This window comes from Pagrus pagrus, assembly GCF_965226575.1.
Source record: "Pagrus pagrus genome assembly, chromosome: 6".
NCBI lineage: Eukaryota > Metazoa > Chordata > Actinopteri > Spariformes > Sparidae > Pagrus > Pagrus pagrus.
In genome coordinates this window covers 4,760,009-4,777,875 of record NC_140190.1, presented here as the reverse complement: position 1 = coordinate 4,777,875, position 17,867 = coordinate 4,760,009, and the positions used below count along the sequence as shown (strand labels likewise).

General features: G+C 39.0%; 1 protein-coding gene across 6 annotated transcripts; it reads left to right on the top strand.

The window, feature by feature from the left end:
* Positions 1 to 2,170: 2,170 nt before the first annotated feature.
* Positions 2,171 to 16,896, top strand: brdt (bromodomain, testis-specific). 6 transcript variants are annotated; one of them, XM_084354817.1, is made up of 20 exons: positions 2,171 to 2,243; positions 6,339 to 6,608; positions 6,726 to 6,863; positions 7,217 to 7,355; positions 7,476 to 7,597; positions 7,991 to 8,341; positions 8,419 to 8,547; positions 9,104 to 9,301; positions 9,401 to 9,582; positions 9,683 to 9,954; positions 10,025 to 10,138; positions 10,224 to 10,367; positions 12,056 to 12,108; positions 12,207 to 12,387; positions 12,885 to 12,955; positions 14,790 to 14,847; positions 14,928 to 15,034; positions 15,268 to 15,461; positions 15,588 to 15,813; positions 15,910 to 16,896. In XM_084354817.1, exons 2-20 carry the CDS (start codon positions 6,417 to 6,419, stop codon positions 15,973 to 15,975), a joined length of 2,937 nt encoding a protein of 978 aa, XP_084210943.1. In that variant the 5' UTR covers positions 2,171 to 2,243; positions 6,339 to 6,416; the 3' UTR covers positions 15,976 to 16,896. The 6 variants fall into 6 exon arrangements, with proteins under 6 accessions (XP_084210943.1, XP_084210941.1, XP_084210946.1 ...); XM_084354815.1 differs by lacking the exon at positions 2,171 to 2,243 and adding an exon at positions 2,410 to 2,611; XM_084354820.1 differs by lacking the exon at positions 2,171 to 2,243 and adding an exon at positions 2,411 to 2,611 and having other exon boundaries at positions 12,921 to 12,955.
* The last annotated feature ends 971 nt before the right edge of the window (positions 16,897 to 17,867 follow it).

Genomic DNA, 17,867 nt, shown 5'->3' with positions numbered 1-17,867 from the left:
GCACCCCTACTTCCTGCGTCCACGTGTGCTACTGTGTGAGCAGCATTTTAAAGTTGTAGCTGTTCGAGGTGGAGCTAATTCAGAACATTTTACAGGATTATCACATCTTAATCCGGAGAGTGCAAACACATTATCTTAGTTGTAGTTATAGAAGGATAAAGTAATGTGAAAGTAAATGCTTGATTGATTTTTTTAAAATCATACAGTACATGTGAGGTACATTACTTGAGTAAATGTACTTGGTTACATTCTACCAGTAGTAGTAGGTGTAAACTTTCCTTGTTCCTTTACTTGGTTTGAAGAGTTTATATTTATTCATTCAATAACAAATACCCATTGTTAGTCCTCACATTTGAAACATCAGGGGGCAGATCCTTTTCCTATATGACCTCCTCCCCTCTGAACAAGCTTCCTGTCTTTGTCAGGGGAGCAGACACTGTGTCAGTATTTACGGTCGGATTCAACACTCATTTAGGACAGCTGACAATCGGACATACCAATCATTCCTTTCACTTTCTAAATCCCCCCGGCACTCAACTGTTTTGCTACAAAACAACACCAAATATGACTGCAGGATGTTCAGGACCTATTGTAGAAACTGTGGATGGACCTGCAGCATGAAGTGTAGAGCAGTTAACAACACAGAGGAGGGCGGAAATCTCATCAGTATTGTGATTTAGTTGTGGGAGCTATCGCTGACTGACTTAATAAAAATGAATCATGTTTACAAATCTTCAGGCGGCAATAAAATTGATTCCAGCATTTCCCTTGATGTTCATGTAAAAATGGATAGTTGTTTCTTGTATGTAACAAATTAAACTTGTCATTACAGAGTTTACCCACTTCCTGTTTCCTTCCAGAAATCAAATATCATTATGTCACTCCACAATTGAGTTTCTTTTGTCTATAGAGAGCTGGAAATATTTTAGTAAATCACTCAAAACACAAACCACAATAACATCCCCTCATGCCTCCTCCATTAAAGCTCCCTCTTTTGGAGGACAGTTTAAACCCCACAGTTTTGCCAATGGCTCCATCTTGTGGACAAAAAATGTAATTTCTTTCATTTATGAGCTAAAATATTGGAGGCTTTATAAAGTTTTCCAAGCCTCAAGAAATGTTTTCTTGTTTGTTTGAATTGTTTGTATTGTGGTTACAGGGAAATGTGTAAGGCACTCATGCTCTAATGCTGGATATAATTTTATTCCAGCAGCCTCTTACCTTTAAAATTAAAGATAATCTAAAAAAAGGAACATAATATAGCATTTTAGAGACACAACATACATCACATGTTGGTGTCAGTTACTTGCCTAAATGTGTTGAAATTATATTTTAAGTTTTAATTTATAGCAAGGGCAAGGGACATAAATATTAAATGTATATTATACTGACTCTTCTTGCAGAATATGATTTGGATTTATGCTCATCAAAGCTGTCTTCTTCTTTACAGCTGGTATACCAATTTTGCCATACAGTACATAAACATGATGTAAGTATATCCACACCATCAGGGGTCAACATGTTTGATATTTAGGTTTGTAATGTGAGTAAAACTGAATTGTGGCTTAGTAATTTTTTCTTGATTTGGGAATTAATAATTACCTATAATTTCCCATGAGCTAAGATAGATAATTGGTGTTCCTTGTCATCTTGGGCTGGGTCAGCAACAATGCTATGGTTCAAATCCACATTGTGATATATTATAATACACTTCAGCTGGTCTCAGTACATTCATGCTAATTCAAGATATGAATGAAAAACTGAGAAATTAAACTTTGCCTTCAGATTGTATTCCACTGTGAGGTTAATAAAATAATAATCCTACTTTATTTGTACAGAAATCAAAAGCTGGCTGAGTTTTTCAGGATTTCCATTTCACAGGAAGTGAGTGTATGCCTAGTTCAATGTACCTTAGTAAAGTACAAACTCAGCCATGTATTTTAATGATCTGATCTCTTTACATTGTACACAAAGACATTTTCTTTTGTCAAACTGTCGTGATTCTTCATGTCAGTCCTATTCATTCTTGTCTTTTTATCGCAGAGAGTGGTTTAGTAACTTTCGTGTTCAGTTAAACCAAATTTTCCGCTCCTGGGTCAGCACGTGAAATCACCACTCCGCCCACAACCCACTTTTCCGTTCCTGTGTGTCCACACACGCACGTTAGCCCTCCCGTGGCAGTCAGAGAGCCACTGGCTGTCTGAACACGCAGACACTCAAACAACTGACACTATTTACAGCAGGTTGGTGACTTTTCACCGATTAAATCGCTGAATCTCATCGATACATAACCCGCAAGGAAACGTCCGGGACGTGGAGTTGCCATTTTGTTTGGAACAAGTCAACAAAAATCTTTACATAATGCTTTTAAAAAAAAACAAAAAAAAACAGGTTGCTAGCTAACGTAACACACTCGCAGGTTGTATATTTTGCCTAAAAGAAATGTTTCTGGCACGTTTCTCCGCAGAAAAGCCCTCAGTAACACGTGTAGGTCGTGTTTTGACCAATCAGTTCTAGAGGCTCGAGCACAGGGGTATAAATCTGAGGCGGTTGCCGTAGAGACGTCTGCCACCCAAGAGTTGAACGCAAGAGCCCCGTGATATCTCGTAAGGTAATGCTAGCCCGGTAATGCTCAGTAAATGCCATGTTTTTACAAACATTAGCTTGTGTTACGGGAGCTGGTGTATTCCTGCAAACGAGTGAATCATTTGCGAAAGCTGACATCAGTTGACAAGGAGCCCGTAACGGTAACGCAACCACGTCTTTACAGCTAACTGAGGCTAGCTAAACGTTAGCGTTAGCTGTGGTAACAAGATGCTTGCATGAGGGGCTTCTTGAGTCAAAATCCACCTGGTAAGACTTATTTTGCTAGACAAAACAAAACCACAGAAAAGTAAAAATGTCTTGTAAACGCAGTATCATTTGCCAGTTAGCTAGCAAGCTAGCTAATGTGTACAGAGTCGCCTGGCGGCATTAGCATATTCGGCATTTTTCAGAATAGCCTCTTTCGGCTAATGTGACTGCGTTCGTTACCATTCCGCCGTTGACATTAGACGTTGACGTCGCACGAAATTGAAGAAAATGAAATCGAGAAGCGAAGCTCTGATAACAAACGTGCTCTCTCAGTTATCATGTCAACGTCCTCTCTGCAGTGTGCTAGTTAGCTAACCGCTAACACAAGTTGTTAAACTAACCGGTGGGCGTGGTGGCGGCGGCTTCACGTGTTGGCCCAAGGACTGTCAACAGTGCAGCATGCCGCCATGCCTCCTGTCAAAACCATGCGTGACGTTAAACAAGCAATGACACGAGCCTTCAGTTGATATTGGCTTTAAGATAAATCAGCGTGTATCTCAAACGACTAGATTAAAATGTAGAGCAGCATTAAAACTCGAGGCAGGTGAAGTGATGGTCATCCTTGTTTGAAATTCAAACGTTAGTCCAGATTATTAGGTTTCTGTTGACATGCAGGGCTAGGCCTCAGCTGTAAGTGGTTTTGAATTATATATTTTAGTGGGCAGTTGATATTTTCTGGATCTTTCCTGATAGATGTGTCTGTCAGGACACAAACAGCCCTTTGCATTCTATGGGATGTTAGTGTTACATCTTAACATTGTTTAGTTTAACTTTTAAACTCTGCATCGAGTGATTACTTGCATTATCCATTATCTATCAATTGTTTTCAGTTAACCTATTTATAAAGTCAATATTCCCTTTGCAGTTGTTGTTGTTGTTGTGAGCCCCTGGAATAATGGAAATTGCCTCCCTGACCAAAGTTGGATAACGTGGATGTTTTTCTTACAGTGACTATAAAATGCATAGAAGCAGAAAATGGTAACCAGTGGCAATTTTACTTGGTAAACGACTATCATAATTCATAAACACTACTAACACTCATTTTTAAGTACATGTTCTTTTCTGTCAATCAATTACTTGAGAAATGTTTCAGCTGTACATCGTTCAATAATGGCAGAATAATACTTTGTTTGGTATAGTTGTTAACATATAAATACCAAATACCATATGACCCCTACTCTTTCAACTGACTGACAAGCCCAGTACCAGGTTATTGTGACAGTAAGATGTAGGAGACTGAGGAGCTCATCATTTAGTCATTTAAGAGTGGGTCATATGCTACTTGAAATTCACACCTAACAACCAGACAAAAGTATGACGCGTTGGATTTATGAGTGCATGAAAGTATTGTGTCCATTTGTCGTCTTTTAAAAATAAAATAAAAATGGATATAAGATACAGAACTTGCAATGTAAATTTATTTGGGTTGGGTTTTGAATGAGAATAATTGTCTATTTCTGACTTCCACGTTGAAAAATATCATTTTTTTTAAGTAGTAATAATGTCACTTCAGTCTTCAATATAAATCTAGTTGTTTTATAGCCCCCCCCCCCTTTTTTTGTTATCCTCTTGGCTTTTTGCATCATTAAACATTTATACAGAGTTTAGTTGCCTTTTGAAAGGGCTCAGAAGGTTTACTCTGAACTTACTTCACATGGATACACAATAAGATAAACCTTGAGTTCAGCTTACTTGTGCCTTCTATTACCCAATTACATTAGCACAGAGTGTTTATGGGACATACTGTCCGTTAGTAGGGCATTGCCCTTGAAACAGAAACATAACCCTTATTCCCAAAAAAATGTAAAACATAAAAAAAAACAGAATGCAATCATTTGCAAACTGTTTTTTACCAACAGTGATTATATGACTTGTTCCTGAGCCCATGTAGTAATATCCTTTATACAATCATGTCTTTCACAAAGTGAACCCCGGCTATCGTAGCCTTTTCAAGGATGCCCCTTTCATACCCAATCATGATACTATCACCTGTTACAAATGCTCCTGTTTACCTGTTGAATGTCCCAAACAGGTGTGTTTGAACCTTCCACAACGCTCCCAGTGTTTTGTTGTGTATATTTACAACAATCAATGAAGTTGATGAGGTAAAACATTTAAATATATTTTCTTTGTACTGTTTTCAATTGAGTATTAGGTCAAAAAGGATGAGCAAATTATCACATTCTGTTTTTTATTAATGCATAACACAGCATCACAACTTTTTTTGGAGTAGGGGTTGTACAATAGTCAGTTTCTTTTTCCTGAGCTAAAATGCTGAATAATATCTGAGACAGTCTGCAGGTGGCAGTATTAGTCATGTTTAGCAGGAAAGGTTCCTTTCCAGCATTCTCTGCTCTCTTATACTGTAGATATTCATTTGACTGCCATTTTTAATATACGGTCAATGTTGACCTGGGATCTCTTTGGTATTACAATGAAGTGTGCAGACATCTGGTCAATGGGATAATTTGTTAAGCTTGAATTAATAAGAGTTTGTGCACGTTTTGGGCACTGTTTGTTATTTTGCATTACTTTTAGCAGAGCAGTGCCTTTTCGCCACTTGATCTAATATTCGTTTGAATGAATAATTAATGCAGGGACGTTTTGATTTCATAGCCCGTAGGCAATATTGGTCATACTATACTAGTGTAATCAATAAGCTATTTTCTCCCTATGCCATGCCAGAGAGGTGGGTGTGAGTGCTGATATTTTTGGTACTTCTTGGCATGTTTTTTTGATTTGTTTCAAGTAGATTTAAACCTGCTAGTGGGTGTTCTGGGCCAGTTGTTGAAGAGCATTTTAACACAGGATACAAGTGCAGATAATCATTTCCCACCTGCAGGATCATTGATCATCAATCTATCTTGTTTATCTAGATTATGATTAGTTTATGTCTTATGAGAGATGGCTCACTGTAGTCCCCACCCACAATCCAATTTACTCCAATTTACAGCTTTTACTACCTAAAAGTTAGAAGCTACTTTTGCCGCTACCGGCATAACCCATTCAAGTGTCGTACCTAACTGCTGGCACTTGTGGGTATTGTAGGCACCAGGTTTTAGGATGTCTTGCCAGTACGGCAGAACTCTGCACAGTAAATCGGACTGTGATTACTTTACAGATATTGTGATCGCGATATGAGTCCAAACATACCCTTTATATCTGGAGAGTGTCATTTGTAGGCCGAGTTTTTCTGTAGCATCACAATGCTTCATTTATGGTGGTATGTGACTCATTTTACATCCTTAAAAAAAGAAAAAGAAAATTGCAGCTCCTGCGATTTGGATATTGGACTTTGCCATATTGCAATTACGATAACATTTGGATTAATTGTTCAGCCCTGCTTGTAAGGCATAAAGGCAGAATAGGTTTAATGTGGGACTGAGGAGAAACTGACTGAATTCTTTTGTTTATATTTTTCAAAATGTCATCCCAATTTACATTTTTACTGAAGCACTGGAAACTACACTTCACTCCTTGTTTAGGAAAACGTGTGATGAGAACCAAGTTGCAGTAAAGAACACTACCTGCACTTTCCCTCTTCATGGCGTTTGGACAGCACGATGTCTGATGTGAAGGTGTGTCCCACTGTGAGTGGAAACCCCCCTCCGCCTGAGGTCATAAATCACAAGAAGCCTGGACGTGTAACCAATCAGCTACAGTATCTGGAGAAGGTGGTGATCAAAGCTTTATGGAGGCATCAGTTCTCGTGGCCCTTTCGCCAGCCAGTTGATGCAGTGGATCTGCGTCTCCCAGTGAGTAACAAAATTGTAATTGTAGTATCAGAGCAAAACTGTAAAATGTTGAGATGCCATCATGCCATCAAACTTTTGATCTGGTGCATTCATGCCAGTCTCTTTGTTGTCTTTCAGGATTATTATACAATTATTACAAATCCCATGGATCTTGGCACTATTAACAAGCGTCTGCAAAACCAATATTACTGGCAAGCACTTGATTGTATACAAGACTTCAACACCATGTTCACCAACTGCTATGTGTACAATCGGGTAAGAGAATACAACTTGTAACACACCAACTGTAGTACATGCAACTACAAAGTGCATTTCAGTCTGCCCACACAGATACTGTATAATGGACATACTATAGAGAAATAGCCAGGAGGAAGTTTTGTAATGCAGAAGTAGGTCTGCAAACTGACACAATGTTAACTCATCCTGATTAGTGTTCTGCCTTACTGTAACGAGATAATTCACATTCACCCAACCAGCATTCCTTAAGCTATTACAGTGCTAAAGGTTCTCTTAAAATACTTTCTATTGTTGAAACTGGGTCACTATAAGAGTGCATGCAAGTGCTTTTACCTTCCTTTAATATACTTGTATACATTTCCTTTCCGCAGCCTGGAGACGACATTGTTTTTATGGCCCAGACTCTGGAGAAGCTTTTTCTGCAGAAAGTGTCCCAAATGCCTAAGGAAGAGTTTGAGGTTACATCAATCACTGCAAAGGAACCAGTGAAAGGGAGAAAGATGATTGCCGGTAACTTGCCCAAGATGTTATTGCATATATATTTTTTGGATTCATTGAAGTACGGCAGATTTTTTTCTATCTGCAGATGCATTTGACAATTCACTCATTCATTTACCTCCTACCATGCAGGTGCAATAAAGCAGAGATCCCTTGTGTCAGAAGTTGTTCTCCAGCAGACAGTGACAGTCATTCCTCCTGATGTGCCTCAGTTCATCCAGCCCATCCAGCTCTCAGCACAAATTGATGCCACAGTAAGTACTTTATGAGTTCACGAGCAACTTACACAGTATACATGCCGACTTTAAACCTTGAAAGTAAAAGTGAGAAAACATGTAGAGAAGAGGTTGTCTGTCTTTTAAGCCTGATTGTTACCATGATTGGGTATCATAGAGTTTATGCTTTCTCATGTTAGACGGACTTTCTCCATTGCATAACATGAGTTGAGGCGTTTCACAAACTTGAATCATTGTGAACGAACACTAATGTTAAATCACATTGCAGATTCCATAGCCTGTTTTCAGCCTTTAACCAAACTTTTTAATGCCAAAATGCAAAATTGAAAATTGCTTGTCCAACTTCTTTTGTCTGATTTTAGGTCATATTGTGATTTATTGTTTATGTTAAATCTTTTTCTAATTTTTCAGATTAAAAAAGGTTTCAAGAGGAAAGCAGACTCTACATCCTTCACCACCTCAGTGATCACCTGCGGTGAGGTACCCCAGGCTGAGGATCATTCAGCACCTTGTACAGTATTCTCTAGGAGAGGCGGCGGAAGGCCAATTAAACCTCCTAAGAAAGACTTGCCGACCTTTGAGGGCAAGAAGATCAAACTGTCTAAGCAGCTCCGGTACTGCAATGATATCCTGAAGGAAATGCTCTCAAAGAGACACTATCCATATGCCTGGCCCTTTTACGCCCCTGTTGATGCGGTTGCGCTGGGCTTGCACGACTACCACAACATCGTCAAGCAGCCTATGGACCTGAGCACCATCAGGGTAAGATGATTAAGATGCTGCTGATTTATTGGAGTGTGTAACATATCAGTTTTCCTGACAATGTGTTATATCCTCAGAAAAAAATGGATCAACGAGAGTATGCAACTGCAAAGGAATTTGCTGCTGATGTCCGACTGATGTTCTCCAATTGTTACAAATACAATCCACCTGCGCATGAGGTGGTCTACATGGCAAGAAAACTGCAGGTAAATTATTATTTTTTTATATTTTATATATATATATTTTTTAAAATTCAACAAATCAGTATAGCAGTAATTAAAGGTAACGTTTATGCAACACATTTTAATGGTATTTGCTGTAATATTACTACAGTAAATATGTCCAGTAACATGTTACCACCCAAAATGTTATGTCAAGTGTTATGACATTTTTTCAGCCCCATCAACTGCATCAGTGGCAACCCTTTTAAGCTGGTTCAAAGCGGCTCATAATGACATATAAATGATCTAGAATAATGGACATGCTATACGTAGTTTGATCTGTTGGATTCTCCACAATTCAATGTTTCAGGTTATTTAAAAGCCACCATAAGAACTGAAGAATAATTCATCCAAACTTGCGAAAGTTGTAAGCAAAAGAGACAGTAAAAGGTGGTGACTCCCTGCCTTTGCAGCAGTCACAATGCCCTAAATAATATCAAATCCTTGATCACTTAGAGTCTTTTAGTCTGCAAGGGTCCAAAAATATTGAGACCAGCTCTTAAAAAAATTGCTCCATATCCATTTGCGTTTATGTCGACAGGAAGTTTTTGAGGCCCGATATCTGAAGGTTCCCCAGGAAGCGGAGCATTGTTCCGTACCTCATCAGCGGGTTGACAAGATAAAAGGAGAGAAAACTGGGAGTCTGTTGACCTCAGTAAGTTCTGAAAGTGAGAGCTCCTCAGAGGCAGAGGGTACATCAGAGGTGGTGGCCACACAGCTTGCGGATCTAAAGGAGCGGGTTGGTATACACATGCCAGTAACCTTGCAAAATGGCTTTTGAGAATTACTCACTTCAGTGCATTTTACTTAATTTTCTCATTAATGGCTGGCTTCTCAGTTGATATCTGTCACGGATCAGTTGAAGAAGCTTACGCAAGAGCCCCTGATGAAACCAAAGAAGAAAGACAAGCTGAAAAGGGAGAAAAGATCCAAAGAAAAGCGTATTTCTAGACTAAAGCACAAATCTTCAAAATACAAATCTATTGTGGAAAAAATATCCAACAGCAAGAGTTCTGCTTTGTAAGTGACCCTACTTGTTCTTTTAATATGGTTTATATTTTATAGCTATTATATTTATATGCTTTATTCTAAAAACTGTATGTTTTGCATGTATATCTAGGCACGGCAACAGACCTTTAAAATGTCAGGATGAGGTCGCATCAATATCAGTGACTTACCAGGAGAAGAAGCAGTTGAAATTGGACATCAACGAGTTGCCTGGGGACAAATTGGGCAAGTTGGTGAACATCATCCATGCCAGGGAGTCCTGTCTGCGGGGCTCCACTCTAGAGGAGATTGAGGTTGACTTTGAAATGCTTAAGCCTTCCACAGTGAGAGCGCTGCAGAGGTTTGTTGCAGCATGTCTGAAGAAATGCAACAAGAACGTTAGCAGTAAGTCCAGCACTTCTTGTAGCTTAATTTGCAATGAGAATGGAGGGTTATTATCTCTTCTGTCCTGCAGAAAAGAAGCAGGTGAAGCCCACAGAAGGAATAAAGACTGGGAAACCTAAGGATGCTGGTAAATCTCAGGTTGCCAGTAAAGAGCAGAACCCGATCAAGAAAAAAAAGCCAGAAGGTATGAACTGAATTTAACAATGCAATCGTTGGAGTTATGCTTTCACATGTGAGATGTAAAATTACACTTTTTTTCTTGTTTACAGCTAAAGTCATTACGTCTCCTGACTTCAGCTTCCCTTCATGCCTCAGCGAAAGCAGCAGCAGCAGCAGCAGCAGCAGCAGCTCGTCATCCAACTACGACAGCAGTTGTGATTCTAGCACTTCTGATAGCAGTGACTCTGAATCAGGTTAGCTGCCCTGCCCCTCAGCCCTCTGCCCTCACCTACCCTTGTTATACCCTACCCTTTCGCTCCTTTTATAAAATAAAGAGATAAGTCATAGGCACAATTCACCAGGGTGACTTACTACTACATTACAAACCCTATTTCTCTTGGTTGACGCCAAATATTAAATTGTTTTATATTTTTGCACATTCACAAGGTGTTTTCTCTTTGTTTTTAATTCTCACACACACTCTCAATAATCTGTCATTATGGAGGAGGTGCACATGTCTGCCCTAATGACATCTGAGACTTTTGTGGTTAAAAGAAAGTTACGTTAGTTAAGTTACATTTTTCTCTTTTAATGGCATCGATAAGTCAAGGAAAACCTAAAGAATGAATACATATCGCGCTGAAAAGCAGAGTTTCATCGCCCTCTGTGGCTGAATGTTTATTGCACCTCAGGCATCACTCAGAATCACCAGTGGGTGAGAAGCGTGCTTTGTTTCCTGTAACCACACCCCACGGTTGTATTCTGGGCTCATAATTAGCATCAGCCACCAGCCAACTGCTAGTAAAATATGTAAGGGGCCGGTATATTTGTTTCACTCACCAGCCCCTAAAAAATGAATATCTATTGAGTGGCTGGTAAAATAAAATCATTCACTAGCCATTTAGCAAGTAGAGAATAAAGGTCATTTAGCACCTTGGTCATATCACAATGTACTGACAAATTCTGGAGAACAATTCTACATGACAGCAAGTTGAAAAATTAACCCACTGGAGGTCAGCCAAACAAGATTTTTAGCTTCTATCAAAGATTATGTTCACATTTTTCAAATCAGTCTTACAGCAATGCTTACCTGCCCTCATGAACATTCAAGAGAAGTCCCTCCTTATGTGCTTCCAATCCAAGTAATGTTTGACAAAATCTGCAGTCCTACTGTTTTGATAAATTAGCTGAAGTTAAGTTGTGTTGCTATCCCTCAACTGCAGCTCAGCAAGACAGCACCGCGTATATACAAATTAGGGATCTCTTTGGTCAATGCGAACAGGAGGGATGTTTGAAAGTTATAAACACCTAGTGGCATTTCTTGCAATTTACCAAGGCTGGTATTTGCATTTCACAACAAGGCCGTTGTATGTTTTACATATAAAGTCATTGCAATGCACATAGAAGTTCAACAATGAGGGAATAGTTCTTTAGTTTTTGGAAATTGTTTATTTTTCTTCTTTTTTTAAAACTGGTGTGAAAAGTGTAAAGGAGCACTATGTAGTTTATTGGAAGACATTTTGATCAGAAGAGAAAGATCTTCATTGACTGATTTTTATTTTATGCCTAAAATTGAATTAGCAAACCTTAAAGGACAACACAATTTCATACTGTTTTACTTTGTTTATATTTGGCGGACCCTGCCACCTTTCCAGTGTTCTGGGGACCTTATTTTCCTCTGAGAACAGCTTTTTTATTCCGTTATGGAAAAATAATATTTCTGAGTTTGTATTATTACCTCATTAATATACAAAATATTTTAAACTAAATTTCTTCTCTAATAAATAAAATGATTAAATGTACAAGGTTGTGTTATTCACATGCTTTTCGATATCAATCAAGGGAAACATTGTGAAATGTTTTGCATTAACATTTTTTCGAGAGAAAGAGTCCGATGCCTGCCACTGTAGATCTGTGATCTACTCATGTGCATGTCTTTCAGTGCCAAAAACAAAGAGGCAGAAAAGTAAAGACTCTTGCCAAAAGCTTAAGAAGGTAAATACATTCATTATTTGCTTGCTGTAATCAAGAGATTCGTGCTATGACAGCCTTGCTGGTTACAATGAGAAGTAAGAATGTGATCTCTTCTTAAGTCAAAGGTAACTCGTGCTGCCTGTGGTAAGCAGATCTCGGACACTAAAGACTTGCCAAAAGCCTCAGTCAAGACTTGTCAGCCTCTTCTTGCTGTGCAGTCCTTGGTAGCAGAAACCAAAGGCCAGCCAACACACCGTAATGCTGACCAGACCAGTAAGGAGCTGACTTTATTACCTCCAGGTACCGCCACCCTCTTTGTCCTTCAAATAACTTTTTTTTTTGCTGTTGTTATTCTGCATTAACCCCTCATTCTTCCCCAGCCTTTTGTAGCATTCCCTTTCAGCAATCTGAGACTGAGTACCAAACCAGCAGCGCTACCTCCTAGAAACCCTGTACACACAGATCACCTTTGTCAGCTTCTTAACACATACCTCTCATCGAGATTCCTTATCCCTCCTTCACTGCCAGTGGTTCCACATCATGAATAGCACATTAATATCCACATGAACCTTCCTCTATCGCCGCCTGTTCACCTCAGGCTGCCTGTTCCTCTTCAGTTGTCCCATATGCTAAGCGTCCTTCAGAAACAAGTTCAGGAAGTTGAAACTTACTGAGTCTCAGTTGTTATTGGGCTGAGCAGGAAAGTACAGGATCGGTCAGTTGCTCCTGGTTTTATGTTTGACGTTCAGCTATGAGGTGTTTTTAAAGATCAATATCTGCCATCTCTTGTTTGACAGATTTGTCTGCCCTTTTGTCCCCCATGGCATCTCCAGGAGTTGTGATGGACTGGGCTGCCGCCAGATTTGAGGTACTTCTAATGAAACAGCAACACTGCACAAACACTGTCGGCCGTACTGACACAATTGACTTGTGAATGATTTTAACGCTTTGAAATGACCTGTGTATCAATAAGATCACACAGGTCAGTGTATTCAGCGGTGAAGATTTTATTGATTTTGAAATATTTTGCCTTACTTCTGACCTATTGTGTCATTTTGCAGTGTGATTTAACTTAAAATCAACATATTGTGGTAGCTGTTGTCTGCATGTTAAATCGTGTTCAGGCAAGTTGCATTTACAGAGGACTTTGTTCCATGGTTGTAGTCAGAGAGCAACAAAAAATGGCATCAGCCCATTATTTCATTGTTTTACAGTAGTGCAACACAGTTACCTTGTATTAAGTAAAGTTCAGGTAAGCACAAAAGCTGCACATACGAATGTAATGGTCTGAATCAGAGGTCTTAAACTCAAATTAGCTTGGGGCCACTGCTGGTATTGTCATCTCGTAGGAGGGCCACTTCAGCCTTCAAGTAGTACAAGAAAGCGAAATATTTTAGAAAATTGAGTTTTCATTTTTCTTTACATTGTTAACATAATAGAAAAATGCAAACAGCAGTTTGTATATATTTTTATATGATTAGTTTTTAACAGTGCATTTCTTTTTTCCCTACTATTAAATAACTTACTGAAACCCTGCACTAAACTAACAAGCAAAATACATTTGTACTTTCTTTCTTGCCAGACACCTGGCAGCATTTTTGCTCATATTGTCTTCATATTTAACAATAGAAAATGCAGGCAGAAGTAATTTATGTACATTCATTTTTAACAGTGCAAATCTTTTTTTCCTTATAAATAACTTATTTACACTGCGGTCCAGCTTACACCGATTACATTACTTGCCCACCGCCCGCACCGTTGTCTTCCTTTTTGAAAAATCAATAGTTCATCGACGGACACTACGATTACAAACTGCCAGAGGTGTCTACTTCGTGCAGCAGTAGGCCCAGCAGCAGAAAAAAAGTATTCGAGGTCCATCAGAATTGCAATGGGAAAGATCCAAAAGCAACATGACCTATAGTGACATTTTCCTATACTGTGCCGTGTTATATGCACAACTATAATATCTGGAATATTTTAATGTGTAGCATATGATAATCATAGTGTGCAGGACTTTTAAATGCTGGCTTCATTGCTGTTAAAGCAGCTTTCTGTTATTTTTAAGCCTGGGTCCTATATTTACACTCACCAAAGGTTTTGGAATCGGTCTAGCAGATTGCCTCAGCTGGCAGTCGTGACACGGCCAGAAAACAGGTGTGTGTAACCAGAAACAGGAGTGTCATTCGAGGAGAAGTCTCTTTTTGAAATCTCACAAGGTGGGTTGTTCTAGGTGTTGCCTCATCTAGATTGTCAAAATCAGTTAAATACTCAGCCATGACTTTGGAAATAAATTCTTGCTGGCACTTTCTCTAGGTAAACACTGAACACATTTCTCCAACTCCTGCAACAACTCAGCCTGTAAGATTTTAGAGCGAGACTTCTCCTTGAGTGACACAGTTACAAAACAGATCTTTCTCTGTAGAAATCATTTCATAATTTGTCAGACACTGATACAAACTCAGCTCGTCAGTGGCAAAAACAAGCACTTTTAGCGGACACATGGTTGGAGTTTACCCCAGTACGTTGCTGCCATGTCGTGGCTGCCAGCTCATACGATCTACTGGTCTGATTCCAAAACTTGGTGAGTATGAATCATTTACACACCAAAACATGTAAATAGAAGGCCCAGGTTTAAAAATATCAGAGATTCCCATTAAGCATGAAGGAGATTTTAAATGTTAAAACTAAATCTCACCTTTCAGCAGGGACCAGTGCTGTCCCCCCTGAGAGAAAGCCCATGGCAATCCAACGATGAGACAAGTAAGTCACAAGAAGACCCTTAATTTGACGATATTATTTATACTTTAGCAGAACACTTATGTCTGAGGTGATTATGCCAGATTTCAGATACCCTGAGGATTTTCCTGACAGTCAGGTGACTAAGGTTCCTTACACCAACCCAGCAAGTAAATCAGCTGAAGAGGAAAAATCCCACATTCCCAAAAAGGTTGGCATTCTTTAATTGGGTTAACTGATATTAATAATGTTTATGGTCTTTTCTGACTTGTTGGAGACTAATTCTGCAGCTTCTGCAGAGGGTGGGTCGCACCACAGATGATTAAGTTTAAATGGGGAATTTAAAATGAAAAACTACAGTGACATTAGTCTAGTCACATACTTGTTTACTCTCACCACACTTGAAATTTATTGCAGATAAACATGGACATTTTTCTTGTTTAGGACCTTGTTCTGAAAAATGCTGAGTCTTGGGCGAAACTGGTGAGACAGTCAGTCACTCCAACTGCAATCAAGTCCTCAAAAGAAAGCTTCCAGCAGTTTCGTAAGGCGGCCATAGAAAAGGAAGAACGTGAAAAAGCACTGAAGAAGAAGCAGGAGGAAGGAAACAAGGAGAGGGAGGCTGCTGAAAAGAGCAGGTATTCAGCAAATGTATTGCATTAAAAGACAGCAAGACTACATTGTTTCAGCTAAATTTAGTGTCCAAATCCCAGTTTTTGATTTAAAGAGAGCAGCTTCTAATTAAAAGGACATTCTCCTTCTAGCTTACCGGGTCCATGTAAAGCAGAAACAAACCCACACGCTTTTAAAGAACAGCCTGCCTCACCAGAGAGCACTTGCAAAGACACTACCTCAGAATCTCCTGAAGATGTTGAGCAGCAAACGCCCGAGTCTCCCACAGAAATACAAGCTGTCACCACACAGTCCTCGGTGGACAAGGAAAGAGAGATTGCTCGCAGAAAGGAGCAAGAACGTCGCAGGCGAGAGGCTGTGAGTTCCTTCATCCGAGTTTTAGTGTTTTATTGTTCTCGCATTGGTGAAATGGCCTTTTAACAACTGTTCTGTGGTTTATTTTCTCTTTTATAGATGTCTGGTATTGATATGACTATGCAGCGGGACATCATGACTACATTTGAGCTTAACCTGGACTAAAAAGCAGCTGGGATTAATTTGGGGAAAAAAGCCCTTCGTTCAAGACTTGTGTGTCATCTCAGAGAGAAACTGAGCTGTTCGTTCTTTCTTCGGCACAGAAGACAACTTCACGTCAACCTGATGTATGTTCCTGAGAATTAAAAAATAAAATGTTAATTGTGGGGGGGGGGGAAAACACACACATTAATAATTAATGGGCCTTGTCCTTAACTTGTATTTGAAATGGTTGTTTAATGTCTCCACTGACGCACTATTGAATATGAGGTGATTGGGGTGAGGCACTGTCGAAATTCAAACCTGTATCACATCATTTGGCATGCTTTTCTGTTTGTTTGTTTGTTTGTTTTATTTCTTTCACATATGGATGAGTCCTCAGAGCCTTGACGGCGGTATGACAAGCTAATTAACGCGTCCATACACTGTAGTTCAAACTCCACCTTGTTGTCTCGTTTGCTTAATTGTGCAGTGTTGTTTTGTTCTTTTGTTAAGTTATCCTGTTTGATGAACCCTTTCGCCACCATGTTTCATTTTATCCTCACTCAAAAACATACTATGTAAACAAAATACTGACTTCTATGAATATGTAACATGCACGTACGACAGTCTTTCTTTAAAAAAAAAAAAAATTCTTGCACAGAAGTAAATTTTGAACAAAGATTGGTAGATCCTTGCCAAAGTTTCCACCGTGATAAGGAGCTGAATAATCTCACTTCCTTATACTTGCTTGACTACTTGAAAAATGCCATACACTGTGTTAACTGTACACGCACTGCACTTTGTTGTTCATACAGTTCTGCCTGTTCCAAAGTTGTTTTTGGAGATTATCAACATATTCTGTATGTTACAGTTGTATATGCTCGAATAAATAATTTCTTTTTTCTTTTTTTTTTTACTCAAAATAAAACTATTTTCACTAAGCAATCTGCCTCAGCTCATCTCTACATCCAGTTATTATTATCAAACCCTTCTGATACACATGTTTCATAATCAAAGATTATGATGAGGTTGCTATCGATGACAAATTGATTTGTAGTGTTTATTACAGAACGCAGGTTTTGAGAAATCAGTGGGCTGAAAAACATCAAGCCAATCTGGCAACGCAATTGCTGGAGAGCCCTGTGGAGGACTTTCTTATCTTTTCTCTTTTATTGCGTGAGTGGGAGGAGGATAGACATAACAGTGATTAATATTGAAATATAGAGCAATTTAACAATTATTTTAATAAGAAAGCAGCAGAAATCCCTCTGGTCCGCTTCTGTTTGGTAATGATGCAAGAGGTAATGGATTACTGAGTGCTTAATATTATTTCTTCAATGTTTATCGAATACCGTTTCTTTTCAAATTCAACATTATTATTTAAGTGACCATATGAGAATACATAAACAATAATTTATTAATGTTTGTTCAATAATTAAAGTGGAGTGTTAAAGACAGTAAAAACTTTAACACAAATGTTGCTTGGGGAGGGGCGGGAGGCTGAATTGATAAATGTATGCGAAGACAATTTTAATTATTTAGGTGACTGTGTTATTTATTAATGATTTCAGGGTTTTTCCCCCCTTTATTTTATCATCTTTGTGCTTCCTGCAGAGTACAAAGGTCTCAATCTGTGACATGTGCAGTCACGTGAGGGATTAGGCTAATCTGAAGTTGTTAACCTGCTTATTATGTGTGTTCTCTTGTCTGGGGTTGTGTTTACTGACACAATAATTGACCTGCAGCACACCTGTGACCTGCAGCACACCTGTGACCGCATTACAGCTGATTAAAATATGAATGCGTCACACCCAGGGCCGTAGCCAGGATTTTAGAAACACTGACCCCCACCTCTACCCATCCACGGAGAACATTTTGAACACTATATTCAAAGTGCTGCATCATAGTTGCCTTCG